Source organism: Ciconia boyciana, chromosome 11 (assembly GCF_034638445.1).
Source record: "Ciconia boyciana chromosome 11, ASM3463844v1, whole genome shotgun sequence".
NCBI classification, from domain to species: Eukaryota; Metazoa; Chordata; class Aves; order Ciconiiformes; family Ciconiidae; genus Ciconia; species Ciconia boyciana.
The window spans coordinates 21,399,903-21,414,164 of record NC_132944.1 but is presented as its reverse complement, the minus strand read 5'-3'; the positions used below and the strand labels follow the sequence as shown (position 1 = coordinate 21,414,164).

Below are 14,262 nucleotides of genomic sequence, written 5' to 3'. Positions count from 1 at the left end.
TTTCTTACAGTGACTCTCCTCCTTGCAGTTCCCTTTACCCATGGAAGTGCATGGATGGGATGCATTTTCTTCAGTGTTCTCCAGTCCTCTTGCACATCCTACTGCCTTGGGTCCCTCCTATTCTGGCTTCCTCTGGGAATCCAGTGATTTGCATTCCTTAGCTACCTGTTGTGGAAAAGGATGGGGTCATGAATATAAGTTAGGTTTTTAAAATTGGGACAGGAACTGTTAACTGGGCCAGCTGCTGCAGTTTATAAATGGGGCTTAGGGATATTCTCAGCAGAGAAATCTGGGAGTTTTAGCTGCAGCGTGCCCGTCCGGGGCAGTGGGAGTTTTGTTGGAGGCTCTGTCAAATACCAGCTTTGGCATGATGGCATCAAACCTTAGCTATAATGTTCCTCCCTTCCCGAAATAAGCTCCTGTGATGGGCCTGACAGGGGAATGTACTTAGTATCTTTTTTTTATGTATGACAAATACTTGATAACTGCCAATTTTCTATTTTTTTAATTCTTTTTTTTCTTCTGAAGTGCTGGTCAGCCTCCTAGTGAAACTTTCAGCTACGTACCTTGGCTCCCCTGATATTCTGGCAATTCCCTTCTTCCCCTCTTCTCCCCTTCCCTTAGCACTGATTCTCTGCACGCCTGTTGGTCTCTCTTGAATCATAGAATCATAGAATACTTTGGATTGGAAGGGACCTTTACAGGTCATCTAGTCCACCCCCGCTGCAAGAGCAGGAACATCTTTAACTAGATCAGGTTGCTCAGAGCCCTGTCCAACCTGACCTTGAATGTTTCCAGGCATGGGGCCTCCACTGTCTCTCTGGGCAACCTGGGTCAGTGCTTCACCACCCTCATTGTAAAAAATTTCTTTCTTAAATCCAGTCTAAATCTGCTCTCCCTTAGTTTAAAACCATTGCTCCTTGTCCTGTCACAACAGGCCTTGCTAAAAAGTCTGTCCCCGTCTTTCCTATAGGCCCCCTTTAAGTACTGGTCTCCCCGCAGCCTTCTCTTCTCCAGGCTGAACAACCCCAACTCTCTCAGCCTGTCCTCGTAGGAGAGGTGCTCCAGCCCTTGGATCATCTTCGTGGCCCTCCTCTGGACCCGCTCCAACAGCTCCATGTCCTTCTTGTGCGGAGGGCTCCAGAGCTGGACGCAGTACTCCAGGTGAGGTCTCACCAGAGCAGAGTAGAGGGGCAGAATCCCCTCCCTTGACCTGCTGGCCACGCTTCTTTTGATGCAGCCCAGGATACGGTTGGCCTTCTAGGCTGCGAGCGCACATTGTCGGCTCACATCCAGCTTTTCGTCCATCAGTATGCCCAAGTCCTTCTCCGCAGAGCTGCTCTCGATCATCCCCCAGCCTGTATTGAAACCGAGGATTGCCCTGACCCAGGTGTAGGACCCTGCACTTGTCCATGTTGAACCTCATGAGGTTCACACAGGCCCACTTCTCCAGCTTGTCCAGGTCCCTCTGGATGACATCCCGTCCTTCTGGCGTGTCAACCGCACTGCTCAGCTTGGTGTCATCTGCAAACTTGCTGAGGGTGCACTCGATCTCACTGTGAATGTCATTGATGAAAATGTTGAACAGCACTGGTCCCAGTACGGACCCCTGAGGGACACCACTTGTCACTGATCTCCATCTGGACATTGAGCTGTTGACTGCTACCCTCTGGATGCGACTATCCAACCAGTTCCTTATCCACTGACCAGTCCACCCATCAAATCCGTATCTCTCCAATTTAGAGAGAAGGATGTTGTGGGGGACCGTGTCAAAGGCCTTACAGAAGTCCAGATAGATGACATGCGTTGCTTTTCCCTTGTCCGCTGATGTGGTAACTCCCTCATAGAAAGTCACTAGGTTGGTCAGGCAGGACTTGCCCTTGGTGAAGCCATGTGGGCTGTCTCGAATCACCTCCCTGTCCTCCATGTGCTCTAGCATAGCTTCTAGGAGGATCTGTTCCGTGATCTTCCCAGGCACAGAGGTGAGGCTGACAGGTCGGTAGTTCCCAGGATCATCCTTTCTACCCTTTTTAAAAATGGGCACAACATTTCCCTTCTTCCACTCACCAGGGACTTCACTTGACTGCCATGACTTTTCAAATATCATGGAGAGTGGCTTGGCAGCTACATCAGCCATTTCCCTCAGGACTCTGGGATGCATCTCATCAGGTCCCATAGACTTACATATGTTCAGGTTCCTCAGGTGGTCACGAACCTGATCATCCCTTACAGTGCGAGGGGCTTTACCCCCCTGGTCCCCAACATGTTGTCCATTGACTCGGGAGGGGTGAGGAGAGCGGTTGCCAGAGAAGACTGAAGCAAAAAAGTTGTTGAGTACTTCAGCCTTCTCCTCGTCTGTTGATGCTAGGTCTCCATTCTCGTTCATCAGTGGAGGTACGCTTTCTTTAACTTTCCTTTTCTGGTTGATATACCTGTAGAAGCCCTTCTTGTTATTCTCTGCATCCCTTGCCAAGTTCAGCTCCAGCTGTGCCTTGGCCTTCCTGACCCCATCCCTACACAAGCGGGCAGCGTCCCTATACTCTTCCCAGTTTACCTGTCCCTGCTTCCACTGCCTGTGCAGTTCCCTCTTGCTCTTTAGTTTGACCAGCATGTCTCGACTCAGCCATGCTGGTCTCTTCCCTTCCTTGCCTGATTTCCTACATCTGGGGACTGAGAGCTCTTGCGCTTTATGGAAAGCATCCTTAGAGATCTGCCAGCTCTGTTCTGCTCCCCTGTCCCTGAGGGCAGTTTCCCAGGGGGTCCTACTGACTGACTCCTTGAAGAGCTGGAAGTTTGCTTTCCTAAAATGTAGGGTCCTGACTATACTCCTCGCCTGTCCCATATCCCTCAGGACTGTGAACACCAATGCGTGATCACTGCAGCCTAGGCTGCCTCCAATCTTGACGTCACTGATGAGCTCACTTGCATTGGTGACCATCAGGTCCAGTATTGCATCCCCTCGGGTAGGGGTGTCTGTTACCTGGGTTAAGAAGTTATCCTCAGTGCACCCCAGGAGTCTCCCGGATTGCCTACAGCTTGCCGTGCTACTTTTCCAGCAGATGTCGGGGTGGTTGAAGTCCCCCAGTGGGACAAGAACTTGCGAACGTGAAGCCTCCTGTAGCTGGAGGAAGAAGGCTTCATCAGTAGGCTCTCCTTGATCAGGTGGCCTGTAGTAGACACCAAGCACAGGGTTCCCTTTGTTGCCTCAGTCTCTAATTCTTACCTATAAGCTTTTGACCTGTTCGTGGCTATTCTTCAGGGACAGCTCTTCACACTCTATCCATTTCTTGATACAGAGGGCAACATCTTCACCCCTCCTTCCCTGCCTGTCCCTTCTGAATAGCCTGTAGCCATCGATAGCCACACTCCAGTCATGGGATTTGTCCCACCAGGTTTCAGTAATGGCAATCAGGTCATAGCTTTCTAGCAGCACGGTAGCTTCCAAGTCGTCCTGTTTGTTGCCCATGCTACGTGCATTTGTGTAGAGACACTTCATCTGGGCTGTTGACCATGTCACCTTCCTAGTGGAACACCCTTTGTTTCCCTTAAGGTGTTCCACAGAAGTTTCCTTGTTGGCTCCTACTACCTCAGGAGCCCCCAGCTCATCTCCGCAAGGCTTTGACTGTGGTGCAGTGTCCCCAGCACACCCCTGGGCAACAGGTTGAGGGCCCATACTAGCATCCTGTCCCTCTAACCATTGTGTGTCCTCTTGCGGCTTGCCGCAGGCAAGCCTGATATGTTCCCCCTCCCCTTTCACATCTAGTTTAAAGCCCTGTCAATGAGCCCTGCAAGCTCCTGGGCAAAGACCCTCTTTCCCCTTTGAGAAAGGTAGCTCCCATTTGACACCATCAAGCCTGGTGCCGTGTAGGCCACCTCATTGTCAAAAAACCACAAAACTGTGACGTTGACACCAGCCATGGAGCCATGTATTAATAGACTGGGTCCGCCTGTTCCTTCCAATGTCACTGCCCACAACTGGAAGGAGGGAGGAAAAAATCACCTGTGCCCCAGGTTCCCTCACTAACCGTCCCAAGACCATGAAGTCTCTTTTCATCACCCTTGGGCCACGTACTGCATTGCCTTGGACAATGCCCAGTTGGTAGAGGCCGCGTCCTGTGACCTAGGAGTTCATCCTGGTTGTGTGACGGATGGGCTGATAGGACCCGGGTATCACTACAGGACTAGCTGTGCGGCTGCCCAGCCCGGGCACGGGGATTTAGCAGGCATTGCCGTGCCTTGAAAGTCATGGACGCGACGTTATCTGTGCAGGTCAGCCAGGTGTAGGACTTCTCTGAAGCAGATGCTGAAAACTGTTGATGTTTAATCAATGCCTGGGAAGCCTGTTTACCTGCACTTGTCAAGTATAATTGATTTGGGCATTTACTGTGAATTCCTCACCTAAGACTTCTTGCTCCTATATTAAACTTCCAGCTAGGAGGAGAGCAGAGTGATACTCTCCTACAACAGTTTTAGTGTTAATCTGGGCCTTTCATGTTGCTGTTGCTGTCCTTGTCGGAAAGCCTGGGTTGCCCGCTGGCATTTTATGGCCTTTCTCTTTGAAGGTGCTTTTACTTTCCGGAGCTTATGTTTAAAGAATTACTAATGCTTTATTTGCAGTCTTTCAGAAAGGTGTGCTTTAAAGCAACCTCATATAAACGCAGCGTTTAATTCTTTCTGGGTTTTTTTTGCTCCTTCTTCCCCTTTTAATCGCCTCTGTAGTAATAATTTCTTTGTTGCTGGCTGTCCTTCTGAGTTGAAGATAACATGAGGCTTTTCTGCATGTTTCCAGTGAGGCACTTGCAGCTCTTTGGAGAAGTTTCTAGTACCTTCTTTCTGTGGGGTACCTGTTTTCCTTGGACTCTTCCCAGGGTACCTTTGCAGAGACAGTCTGACTCTGGCGTGTGATCTCAGTCTGGGTCTGTAGACCCGTTCTTACCCAGATGGAGTATCTTGGTGTGGGACCTTGTTGTGGGAAGGCCTGGGGTGTGTAGCTTTGATTCACTGTGTGCTTTAGGGGCTGCAGCTTAACCTTTTTGTGCCTAGCTTGTTATCCACAGGATAAACCCAGCTGTGGTCCTTCTCCCCTGCTTTGCCTTCCTAAAGTTTTGTGGAGATTGGTATTTTGGGGGATTTTATCTTTGAGAAGCTGTCTAGGTATGCTAGAGAATTAATATTTTGCTTTCAACTCAGGATAATGTTGCAGTCGTGAGAAGATCTGTTCAAACAGGAATATACTTCTGCCCGTGACTAGTTTAACTTTCCTGTGCTGTTACTGTGGACATTGCTCTTTTTCTGTCCTCTCTGAATCTTAATCCAAAATTTATGATCTCACAGCCTATTGCCAAAGGAAAGAATAGAATGACACAGATTCAATGCTCTCATTTCATTATTGGTCTCAGCGGGAGGAGTGGATGGACCCACACATGAACAGCAAACAACAGAGCTGTGTTTAGAAGTTGGCTTTGGGTAAAAAAAAAAATCTTTTCTCCGTGTCAGCAAGCTGTTTGTAGTTGCTTGCATCTTTCCTCTATAACCTTTTGAGAAAAAACATTTGAATTCGCATAAAAGCATTTTAACCCTTGGCTTCTATGCTCTCGTGATATGCTTTATATTCATATTTCTCTTCCTTGTTAATTGGCTTCTATGTGTTTGTGCACTTGTGCTTGATAGGAAAGAGAAAATGTGAGTGATCTCGTCTAGCTAAATGCTAGCTGATACCAACAAACAGGCTGAGCAGGGACTCGAGAGGAGCGAGCTCAGGAGATGAAGAGATTGCTTCTTGCAATGTGTCCTGAAATTCCCAAACTCCCTGTTTAGGACCAAAGTTGATAGCAGTGATTGATTGTGAGGGTTGATTTTAACAGATCCAAAGGGTTGTCCAGTGAACAGATTGGTTCAGCTCCTCTGCCTCTGTACCTGCGGGAGGGGTGCAAGTAGATGGGGTAATTTTTCAAATCTGTTAGGAGCCATTTGCATGAGACTTCTGAGCGATGAGAATGAGCAACCTGATTTATAGTGCATGTGAACCAGCGACCCGATGAGGTGTGTGGTGCCCCTTGAGCGTACCTTTGCTTCCCTTAGGCAGTGCTGCGAGCAAAGGCGGTTCCCGAAGCCTGCACTAACTGAAGGTTTTCTGTAGCTTCTCGCTGTTCCTCGTGGCAGCAGCTGTGTCCAGGACACGTGCGTGTTCCCTGTCCCCAAGTGCGTGCGGGCGGGTGGCAGTCGTGCTGCTTTATCAGGATGGTGTGAGGTCTTATTTCTGGCTTTAAAAGCAACTGGAAGCAGGAATTGGAATGTCTCCCAGTTGACATTTGGTACATGAGAAGTAACCTCTGCCTTTCTTTGCCCTTTCTCTCCCAAATTTGCAGTGTTTCCTACTCCCGAGGCACACTGCATATTCCCCCCCCCCGCCACATGGCATTGCCTCTCGTGCTTTTTTCGGCTCGAGTGGGGCTTGCAGTGGGAGGTTTGCTGGAAGCTGGCGAGCACGGACGTCAGGAGAGGGGATCGAAGCAATGCGTCTGTCAGGTGCGAGGCAGATTGTACCATCTAATCCCCCGGCTGTCGGCTGCAGCATTTGTCAGGGCCTCCGCTGGCCTGCTCCGTTTCATCAGAGGTATCACTGGCATTCATCTAGGCTGGCAGCATTTCAACAGCTATTAATCCTCTTTGTATCTTTAAGCACTGTGACCACTGACAAGCTTCTATACTCTGAGGTGTCAAAATATCTCAAGATAGCTATGGTGATGGTGGTTGGGGTTTTTTTTTTAATCCAAACACCTTCTGATCTATTGACCCAGACTGAACCTGATGGAGAAATCTGTGTCCCAGTGTCAGGTTTTTGCTGCTGCTGCTTGAAGTTCACAAAGAATTTCGCCTAAAATCTGATTAATTTCTAGTCCCTCATGCTCGCCTTGCTCAGTTTCCTGTTTTACGTGTTACCGCAAGTAGCGCATGTTTCACTGAAGTTGTAAGGAATGTGGTTTAATGTCAACGTGAGAATGAGCTGGCAGGGTTTTCTCTTTATGCTTCAATTACTTTCCCTCCTGAAATAACCCTGAGAACTCCGTCTTCTGCTATATTGTTTTCTTACTTTCTTTGCTATATGTTGTGGAAAGGGCCTGGGCAGCGTAGCGAGGTGTAGTAGTGAGTGTTGGAGTTTCTTTGCATGTTTGCAGCCGAGGAGGAATGCTGAATTAAAATTACTCCAAATTTAGCTCTAAGTTTTAAAACTGGTTCCCTTTGGAAGGGGAATTTTTAGTGCAAGGGTGTTTTGGGAGGAGTGGGGTGCAAGGGTATAGCAGCAAATCTGTTGTAGAAAAGCAGCAGGGTAAAAGAAAGTGGTTCTGTTGGTCTTTAGGCTCTAGTTATGTATTTTTATAACTTCTTGGTGTTTTTATTATTTGCTACGAACCATCATTTAATAGCAGGGGAAAATCTTTCAAACTAACATTTCTTTGTTTAGTTTGTTTGTCCTCTCTGGAGAGCTCTCTCCCCATATGACAAAGCTCTGATGTTCTGAAGTTGGCTCCCCTAAGGCTCAGCTTTATTGAGAGAAGTGAAACATTTTAGGTGGTTCATTCATTCTTTCTGTGTCTCTTGTTATTTGAGCCCTTATGGTGTCCTTTGGTCATGTTTTTAAACTTATTTCTGCAACTAAGACTGCCAGGAGCTTTATTTAATAATAGCCGAGGTCTCATGTTCAACTTTTTCTTTGTGAGCTGCCATTTTATCTCAAGCATCAAACATAGTGAGAGTAAATTAAAAGCAGCGTTGATGTCTTGTAATTTTATGTTGAATGTTCTCTCTCTTACTGTGCAACTGAATATCATTTTATGAAGCTAAAGGACTTCACTAAGACTACGGGCAGCTCAGACTTTGTTTCAAGTGCAAATACCACACCTTGATCCCGGTGAATAGCCTTTGTGTGTGGGCGGCTCTGCTGAAGTCACGGGAAGGTGGTTCCTGGCTTGGGTCCTTGTTTGCAACCTTATTATGAAGGCCTAGATTTCTGTAGGCCATTGGAACATTATCCTCTGCCATAGTGTGATAGGGTAAAATACTGAAAATGAAGCAGATCTTGCATCTGAAGTCGTATAGATGAGGGTACTTGGAAACTTGTTCTCTGTAAATAGAAGCCCCAAATCACAGATCCTGCTGTGACTGTGCCCGTGCTGAAAGGCCTGTCTGTTGCTCATTTAGCCCATTTGTTGCTCATTTTGTGTTTAGGACAAAAGTGAATGCGACTTTCCCAAGGTAGGAAAGGGCCTAGAGGCCAAGGAAAACCTGTTTGACAAGTCTGTCTGTTGAACGAACTCAGGTTTAAATGGTAAAACTCTGTTTTTCTTACTTGGGGAAGCATTTAAAGATACTGATTCATAGCATTGGAAATACTGCCTCAGTGGTTTTTAGAGTTTTTGAGGGGGAGGGGGGAAGAAGAAGGCGGCAGAGAGGTCTGACTCAAAGGCAAGAGGACCAGTTGGATCACACGCAAAGATGTTTCCTTTTCATTTTTAAAACTCAGCAGCTTTCATCTTCAGGTTGAAGGTCTTCTGTACCCGTCCTTGATCTTTGCATAGTACCATGTGCCTTGTGGTTTCTTTAAGGTCAGGTCTCTCTTCCTTTCCCTCACTGAGATTCTTACCCCTCCGTCCAGGTTTTCACTTGCCTGCTTTTCATCAGCTTTAGGATCCAGAGGTATTTCATACTGGTTTCTTTCCCAGCTATTTCTGTCTATGTTTGTAGTTGATATTGTAGCAGATGGAGCTGCCCATAGCACTGGGCAGTTGAACTCTTTCTCTAATAAACTAGGCAAGGTTGTGCCACAACCACTTTAATTGACAGTGCAACCAGTAAATGAATCTGTGGCTATTTTTTCTTTCTTTAGGTGGGTTAAATGCCAACCTCATGCTGGGTCTCACGTACAACATATTTGTTCCTGTTTTCCTCTCCTGCTGCTGTTTCACTGCAGAGTGCTGCAGGCTAATAGTATCTGACGGGGCTACTTCCTATTGCCTGAAAAATGTTTAATTTTACTACCTTGCTTTCTCTCTTTCCCACTTTCTCTCAGTTTGATCTCTCAAATCCAGTCCCTTTGAGAAATCAGACAGTATGAAATATGAAAATTGCTGGGGTAGTAATTGGAGAAACGGTGAGACTTATGAAACCCATGGAGATAACGCTTACATCTACTTATTCACATTATTTAATTTTTAATGGCAAATTTAATTAATGAAGCACGGGTCTTGTGGTTTCATGTGTGGATAAGTAACAGCAGGGAGCTGAAAGTCCTGAGGTCTGTTTACAGGACAGAGAAAAAGGCTCCATTAAAAGTTCAACTTTTAATTATAGGAAGGAGTAAAATGAGTTTAATAGCATAGAAGTTTGACCATTATGTAATAAGTAAGTAAATGAAAACTTTAATGACAAATTGCTGGCAAAATGCATTTTGAAGTGGTTACTCATCCATGATTTCTCAGTTTAAGTCTGTCTCCTAGGTCAAAGTTTGGAAAAGCAAAGTCTGTTCTGTGGGGTTTTCGGTATGTGACATAAATTCAGGCACCGGAGATAAAACGCTTAAATACAGCACCTTGAAGCCTGGGCTCTGAAAACCTATATAAACCTTCCAATTAGCTAAGCTTCACACAACTTCAGTGATACAGGCAGCTGTTATCCCTCGCTTGCAGATGGAGAATGGTGACTTGCCCAGGATTGCACAAGTGGCAGAACCGCTGATAGAACTTGAGTTATATCTGTCCTTTCCTTTTTCTAACCACTGAACAATATGTGTCGTCTCATCATGCGCAGGACCACAGCTGCATTTATGGGAAAATAAATGAAGAGGAGCAAGAATAGTATTCCATGTAAAATGACGAAATCTGGGGAGAGACAAGATAGCAGCTAGAACCGGCCCTAAATGAATAGCTGTCCTCACTTTCAATACCATTTTGTCACTTTTTTTGATTGATTATTGCATATTTTCCTCATGTGCCTTTTCAGACTAAGGGCCTTGCAGATGAGTTTTGCGTGAGGCAATCGCAGCTATTTCAGTATCAAGTCCAGAGGCTTTGCCTAAAGCAGCTTTATCAGCAGTTTAGTAGCACAAGACCTTGCGGCGAAGTCGCTGGGGGTGGGCAGCCATTCCCTTCCTCTCTTTGTGCTTGGGAGGCTTGTAAGTGCAGCTGAGAGGAGGAGTTCATCCTCCATGTTCAGCGGCTGAGCAGTTGTGAACTAAAACTCTTTCCGTGCAAGCTCAGGAGAATTTAATGCAAACCTCTTAAGCCCCGCAGCAAGACACTCCAAACTCTGTTTGGCAGTGCCTTAACTGATACCTGATATGCCTCCCTATGTTGTTAAAAGGGAAACAGGCTGCATAATTTTCTTTTAAAGAATAAGTAACATAAGTAGAAGCACTGAAATGTAAAATGGATTTTCCAGTGCTAGCAGCCAATTTTGATACTTGCACGTCAGTAACTTACAAGATCCTTCACAGCAATTAATGAAAAAAGAGAACAAAACACAACCTAACTCAAAATAACTTGGTGCTGGAAACACCTTGGTTTTGTGGTTACATGGCATAATCAAAGCTGACGGTTGGTTGTTAGCGACCTTTTCCCCTCTTTCCCTTCACAAAGGTGAAGCATGGAATGAAGGACATGTTGTGGCCTTGATGCATTTTGCTGAAAAGAAAATAAACTTTTAAGCATTTTTTGTGTTCTTTGAACTGAATATGCTGTTTGTTGTTGGGAATCGTTATTAATTATAGAAGATAACTTTGTGACGGGATAAGATCTGAGACGCCTTTAATTTTTAGAGCTGAGCGTTATATTCTTTGTTTCAGAATGCAGAGATCTACAAGCTGACATCTGAGCAGTACCAGGAGGCAGCCACCAAGGCAGAGGAGTGGATCAAGTGAGGAGCCATTTTTGTTCTTTTCAGCAGTTCCAGTTGCATTTCATAACGCTCTGTGTGTCGCCTCTGGATATTCCCATGAACAGAGTGTGAAGTTATCTCCTGTCAGGTATCTAGGGGGCTGAGGAGTTGTAAGCTAGCATCCTCTCTTTCTGTGCCAAGCTTGACAGAATTTAGTACAAAGTTGTTAGATCTTGCAAGGGAGAAGACACGGACTGAGAAAATTCACATTAAATGGGAATATTTAGTAGGGTTTTCAAAATGGCAATGGAACACGTTTAATCTGTTCAAACTTTGACCCAATGTATTTAACCTACACATTGCAGCATTGGGCTAGTGCATGGGAGTAGGAAGAATGGCACCCCTTCCGAAGTTGTCATTGTCCAGGGAAGAAAAAGGTAAACAGCCTAAATCTTAGCCCTGTAAACTTCAATCAAAATAGAGTTGTAATTATCATGAATGTTTTCTTAGAATGGGTGCAATGATTTTTCTGACCTTTTTTGTTTGCCTTGGCACAATTAGTGGACCTTTAATGTTGTCTTTTTACCATGAGCATATTTAGTGTCTAAATTCCATTTGTATTTGCCAGTAGTGTTATATAGCTTATTGTTCCACATGCACTAACAGCTGTCCAAAAAAAATATTTTGTATAATTCTTTAATATTAATGAGTCCAAAGCAATTACACTGTCAAGAGCAGCACTCGGATCTCAGTTGGGTAAACAGTTGGCCAACATGCAGTAAACTGGAGTAGCAACATATGTAGTCCAGTTGGGTCCAGTCCAGACTGTATGATACTTAATTGCATAAATAGATAATATAGTAGTGATGATATGTTAGTGGGCTGTGCAGTATATTGTGCTGTCTTTATTTAAAATTATGTTTGGCAGCCAAAGCATCACATAACCTGTTGTAATTTCACATTTTTGTTTGGACAGTCAAGCAATAAGTTGCTAAAGAAGCCAAAACAAGGCAGCTAACACGTTGCGTGCATTTTCATGCAGTTTTCCATAGCAGAATTCTAAATTCTGCTTTTAAATAAAATTTTAAAAATTCATAGGACATAACGTTCTGACAGTCTTTGATCAGTTCAGTCTTATCTTGGATTTCCTTCTGCAGATGTGAAAGCAGTTGTTGGGAACACATGTAGCAATGATTTATCCATGTTACTTTGTAAAGGAAGAGATTGGGACCTTGAATTATGTTCTTTACTTGCTTTTACAGACTGTAACTAACCTATTTTTTTATAGTGGTCTTAAGTTTGGTTCCTGAGGTTTCAGTTTCATTTGGTCTCTTCTGTTTCTTGTGGAGATGAAGACTGGTAATGTAGGAAACTCAGGGATGCAACTATATCTCATAAAGATTGCTGGCTGAGACCAACGCAGATGCTAATGACTTCTTTCTTTCAAGATTTAGAAAATGTGTTTATGGTCTCTTACGGGTTCCTTCCCCTTTTCTTTGAGCCTTCATCACCTGCCAGTCCCTGCCTTCTGGCCTTATTGTACAATGCCCTTCCATTTGAAGGCCATATGAACTTGAGCTGTCAAAAAGGGACAGATTCCTTAGGCTGTCTTCCTTGCAGCCGAAAGAGACACCTGCCCTAATGTGAATTTTGTGTGAAAAGATAACGTGGCTGGGGGATGCCTTGAGAAGGGACAAGCTGTGTGGCACTAGTGAAACTGAGGGAGAAGGTGAACATCACACCTTCTGTTTCTTTACGGTAGAAGTTGCCAGCAATAGCCAGGATTGCACTGACCTGCGTGTTGGAGTACATGATCTGGGATTGATAATGCCCTTAGATAATTGTACGTGCGGGAAGAATCATTGCTTTGCCCCATCAGCCTGCAGCGTATGCGTCTCTTACAGCACTATGCAGTGATCCTTTTCGGGATCGTTGCCTTGGTGTACATAATGCCATACAAACACTCTTGAAGAGTGCACATACCTCACGTGTGGGTCATGATAAGGCTGGGACAGGGAAACTTCCTTTGTGCATTGGCATTCATGCTTACTTGGTAGGACTTGAAGTCTACATGTTGTGAGGTCCTCTTGTTAGGCATTGTACATTCTAGTCTTTCTACAGCCTGTTTATGGTAATAAATTATAAGATCTTGTCACTTCAGTGGAAAGAATAGTTTGCTCATCCTGTTTTTCACTTTCATATTAGACATACGAGCACAGTAGGTGCTAAGATAGGTAAGACTGACTTATGCAGATCTAGTAGCTTGCTTGGCAGGAATAAGCTGACACTCCAGCAAAATTACATGAACTGGAATATAGCCGAAGTATGAATGAAGCACAGGTCTGCCTGCTTCCAGTGCTGGACTATGACAGCTCCTCTAATGAAAGGAAACCAGGAGTGGCACTTTCTCCATCTGCAGTGGAGAGCGCATCTCCTTCCCATAGTGTCCCTTCCTTAGCTTATATCATCCCTGTTTCACTGAACTTTTTGATCTGCCCCTGCCACTTGTGCCTTGTGAGACCAATCTACCCTGTATTTGTTGTCTTCTTCCGTTGTATATCAGCATAGCTGGTGGAGGAAGAGGGGAATAGAGCTGGGGCTGTTTCCACAGTGAGTACCCTGGTTTTTTGAGTCCATGTTGAAGCAAAGATAAGAAATATCTGAAACAAAACCCCAGTGTTTTCTTGACATTTATTGACTTTTGTAACTCCGTTATCAACACCTACAGCTCTACACAAGTGGTCAAGTGTTCTACGGACTACTTCCTCTCCTTAGTGATTACCAAGTGTTGCAGGACTTAGGAATATTGCACAAGCTTTCCACCAGTGACCCTTCACAGCATACCTGTGAGGTAGGCAGGTAAACATTCTTATCTCCCTTTGTATAGAAAAAGAAGTGAGGTACTTAGTGCTGAGCTTCATATTAAATCACCGACACAATCATTAGCTCTTGGATTCTACTTCAAGGTAGGACGCTAGTCTTGATGCCTGCATGGCCTGACTTGTGCAGTGGACTTTGTTCCTCATCTCTTCACCTGAACCCAGCCTGCTCCTGTCTCTGCGTTCCTCCTACCACAGCGTCTCTTCTTTGTTCTGGGCTCTGTCCAACCTGTTTCTTTTTCCCAAGAAGAAGATCCTAGCAACAAGAAACCACTGAGCACAGCTTTCAGCACCTTAAGCAACTTGCCCTTGTTGCTTACATGCTATGGTGAATTGGACAGTTGCCACGGACGTATTGTCTCAATGATGTTGTTATAATTGGTGCATTATTATTTTCCTCTTTTGTTAACCAACAGAATTAAAGACTGGGGACCTAGAACTTTTTTCCCCCTTCCTTCCCTGTTTAGCAAACCGTGCACATCAGTAACCATCCACAAAGGAAGCGGCGTGT

At 45.1% G+C, this 14,262-nt stretch overlaps 1 protein-coding gene across 3 annotated transcripts in view; it reads left to right on the top strand.

Moving 5' to 3' along the window:
• Nucleotides 1-14,262, top strand: part of CHCHD6 (coiled-coil-helix-coiled-coil-helix domain containing 6) — a 118,618-nt gene that overhangs the window by 53,503 nt on the left and 50,853 nt on the right. For all 3 annotated transcript variants that reach the window (XM_072875807.1, XM_072875806.1, XM_072875808.1), the window contains exon 6: nucleotides 10,841-10,911. In XM_072875807.1, the coding sequence (XP_072731908.1) occupies nucleotides 10,841-10,911 (71 nt within the window). The remainder of the gene's footprint in view (nucleotides 1-10,840; nucleotides 10,912-14,262) is intronic.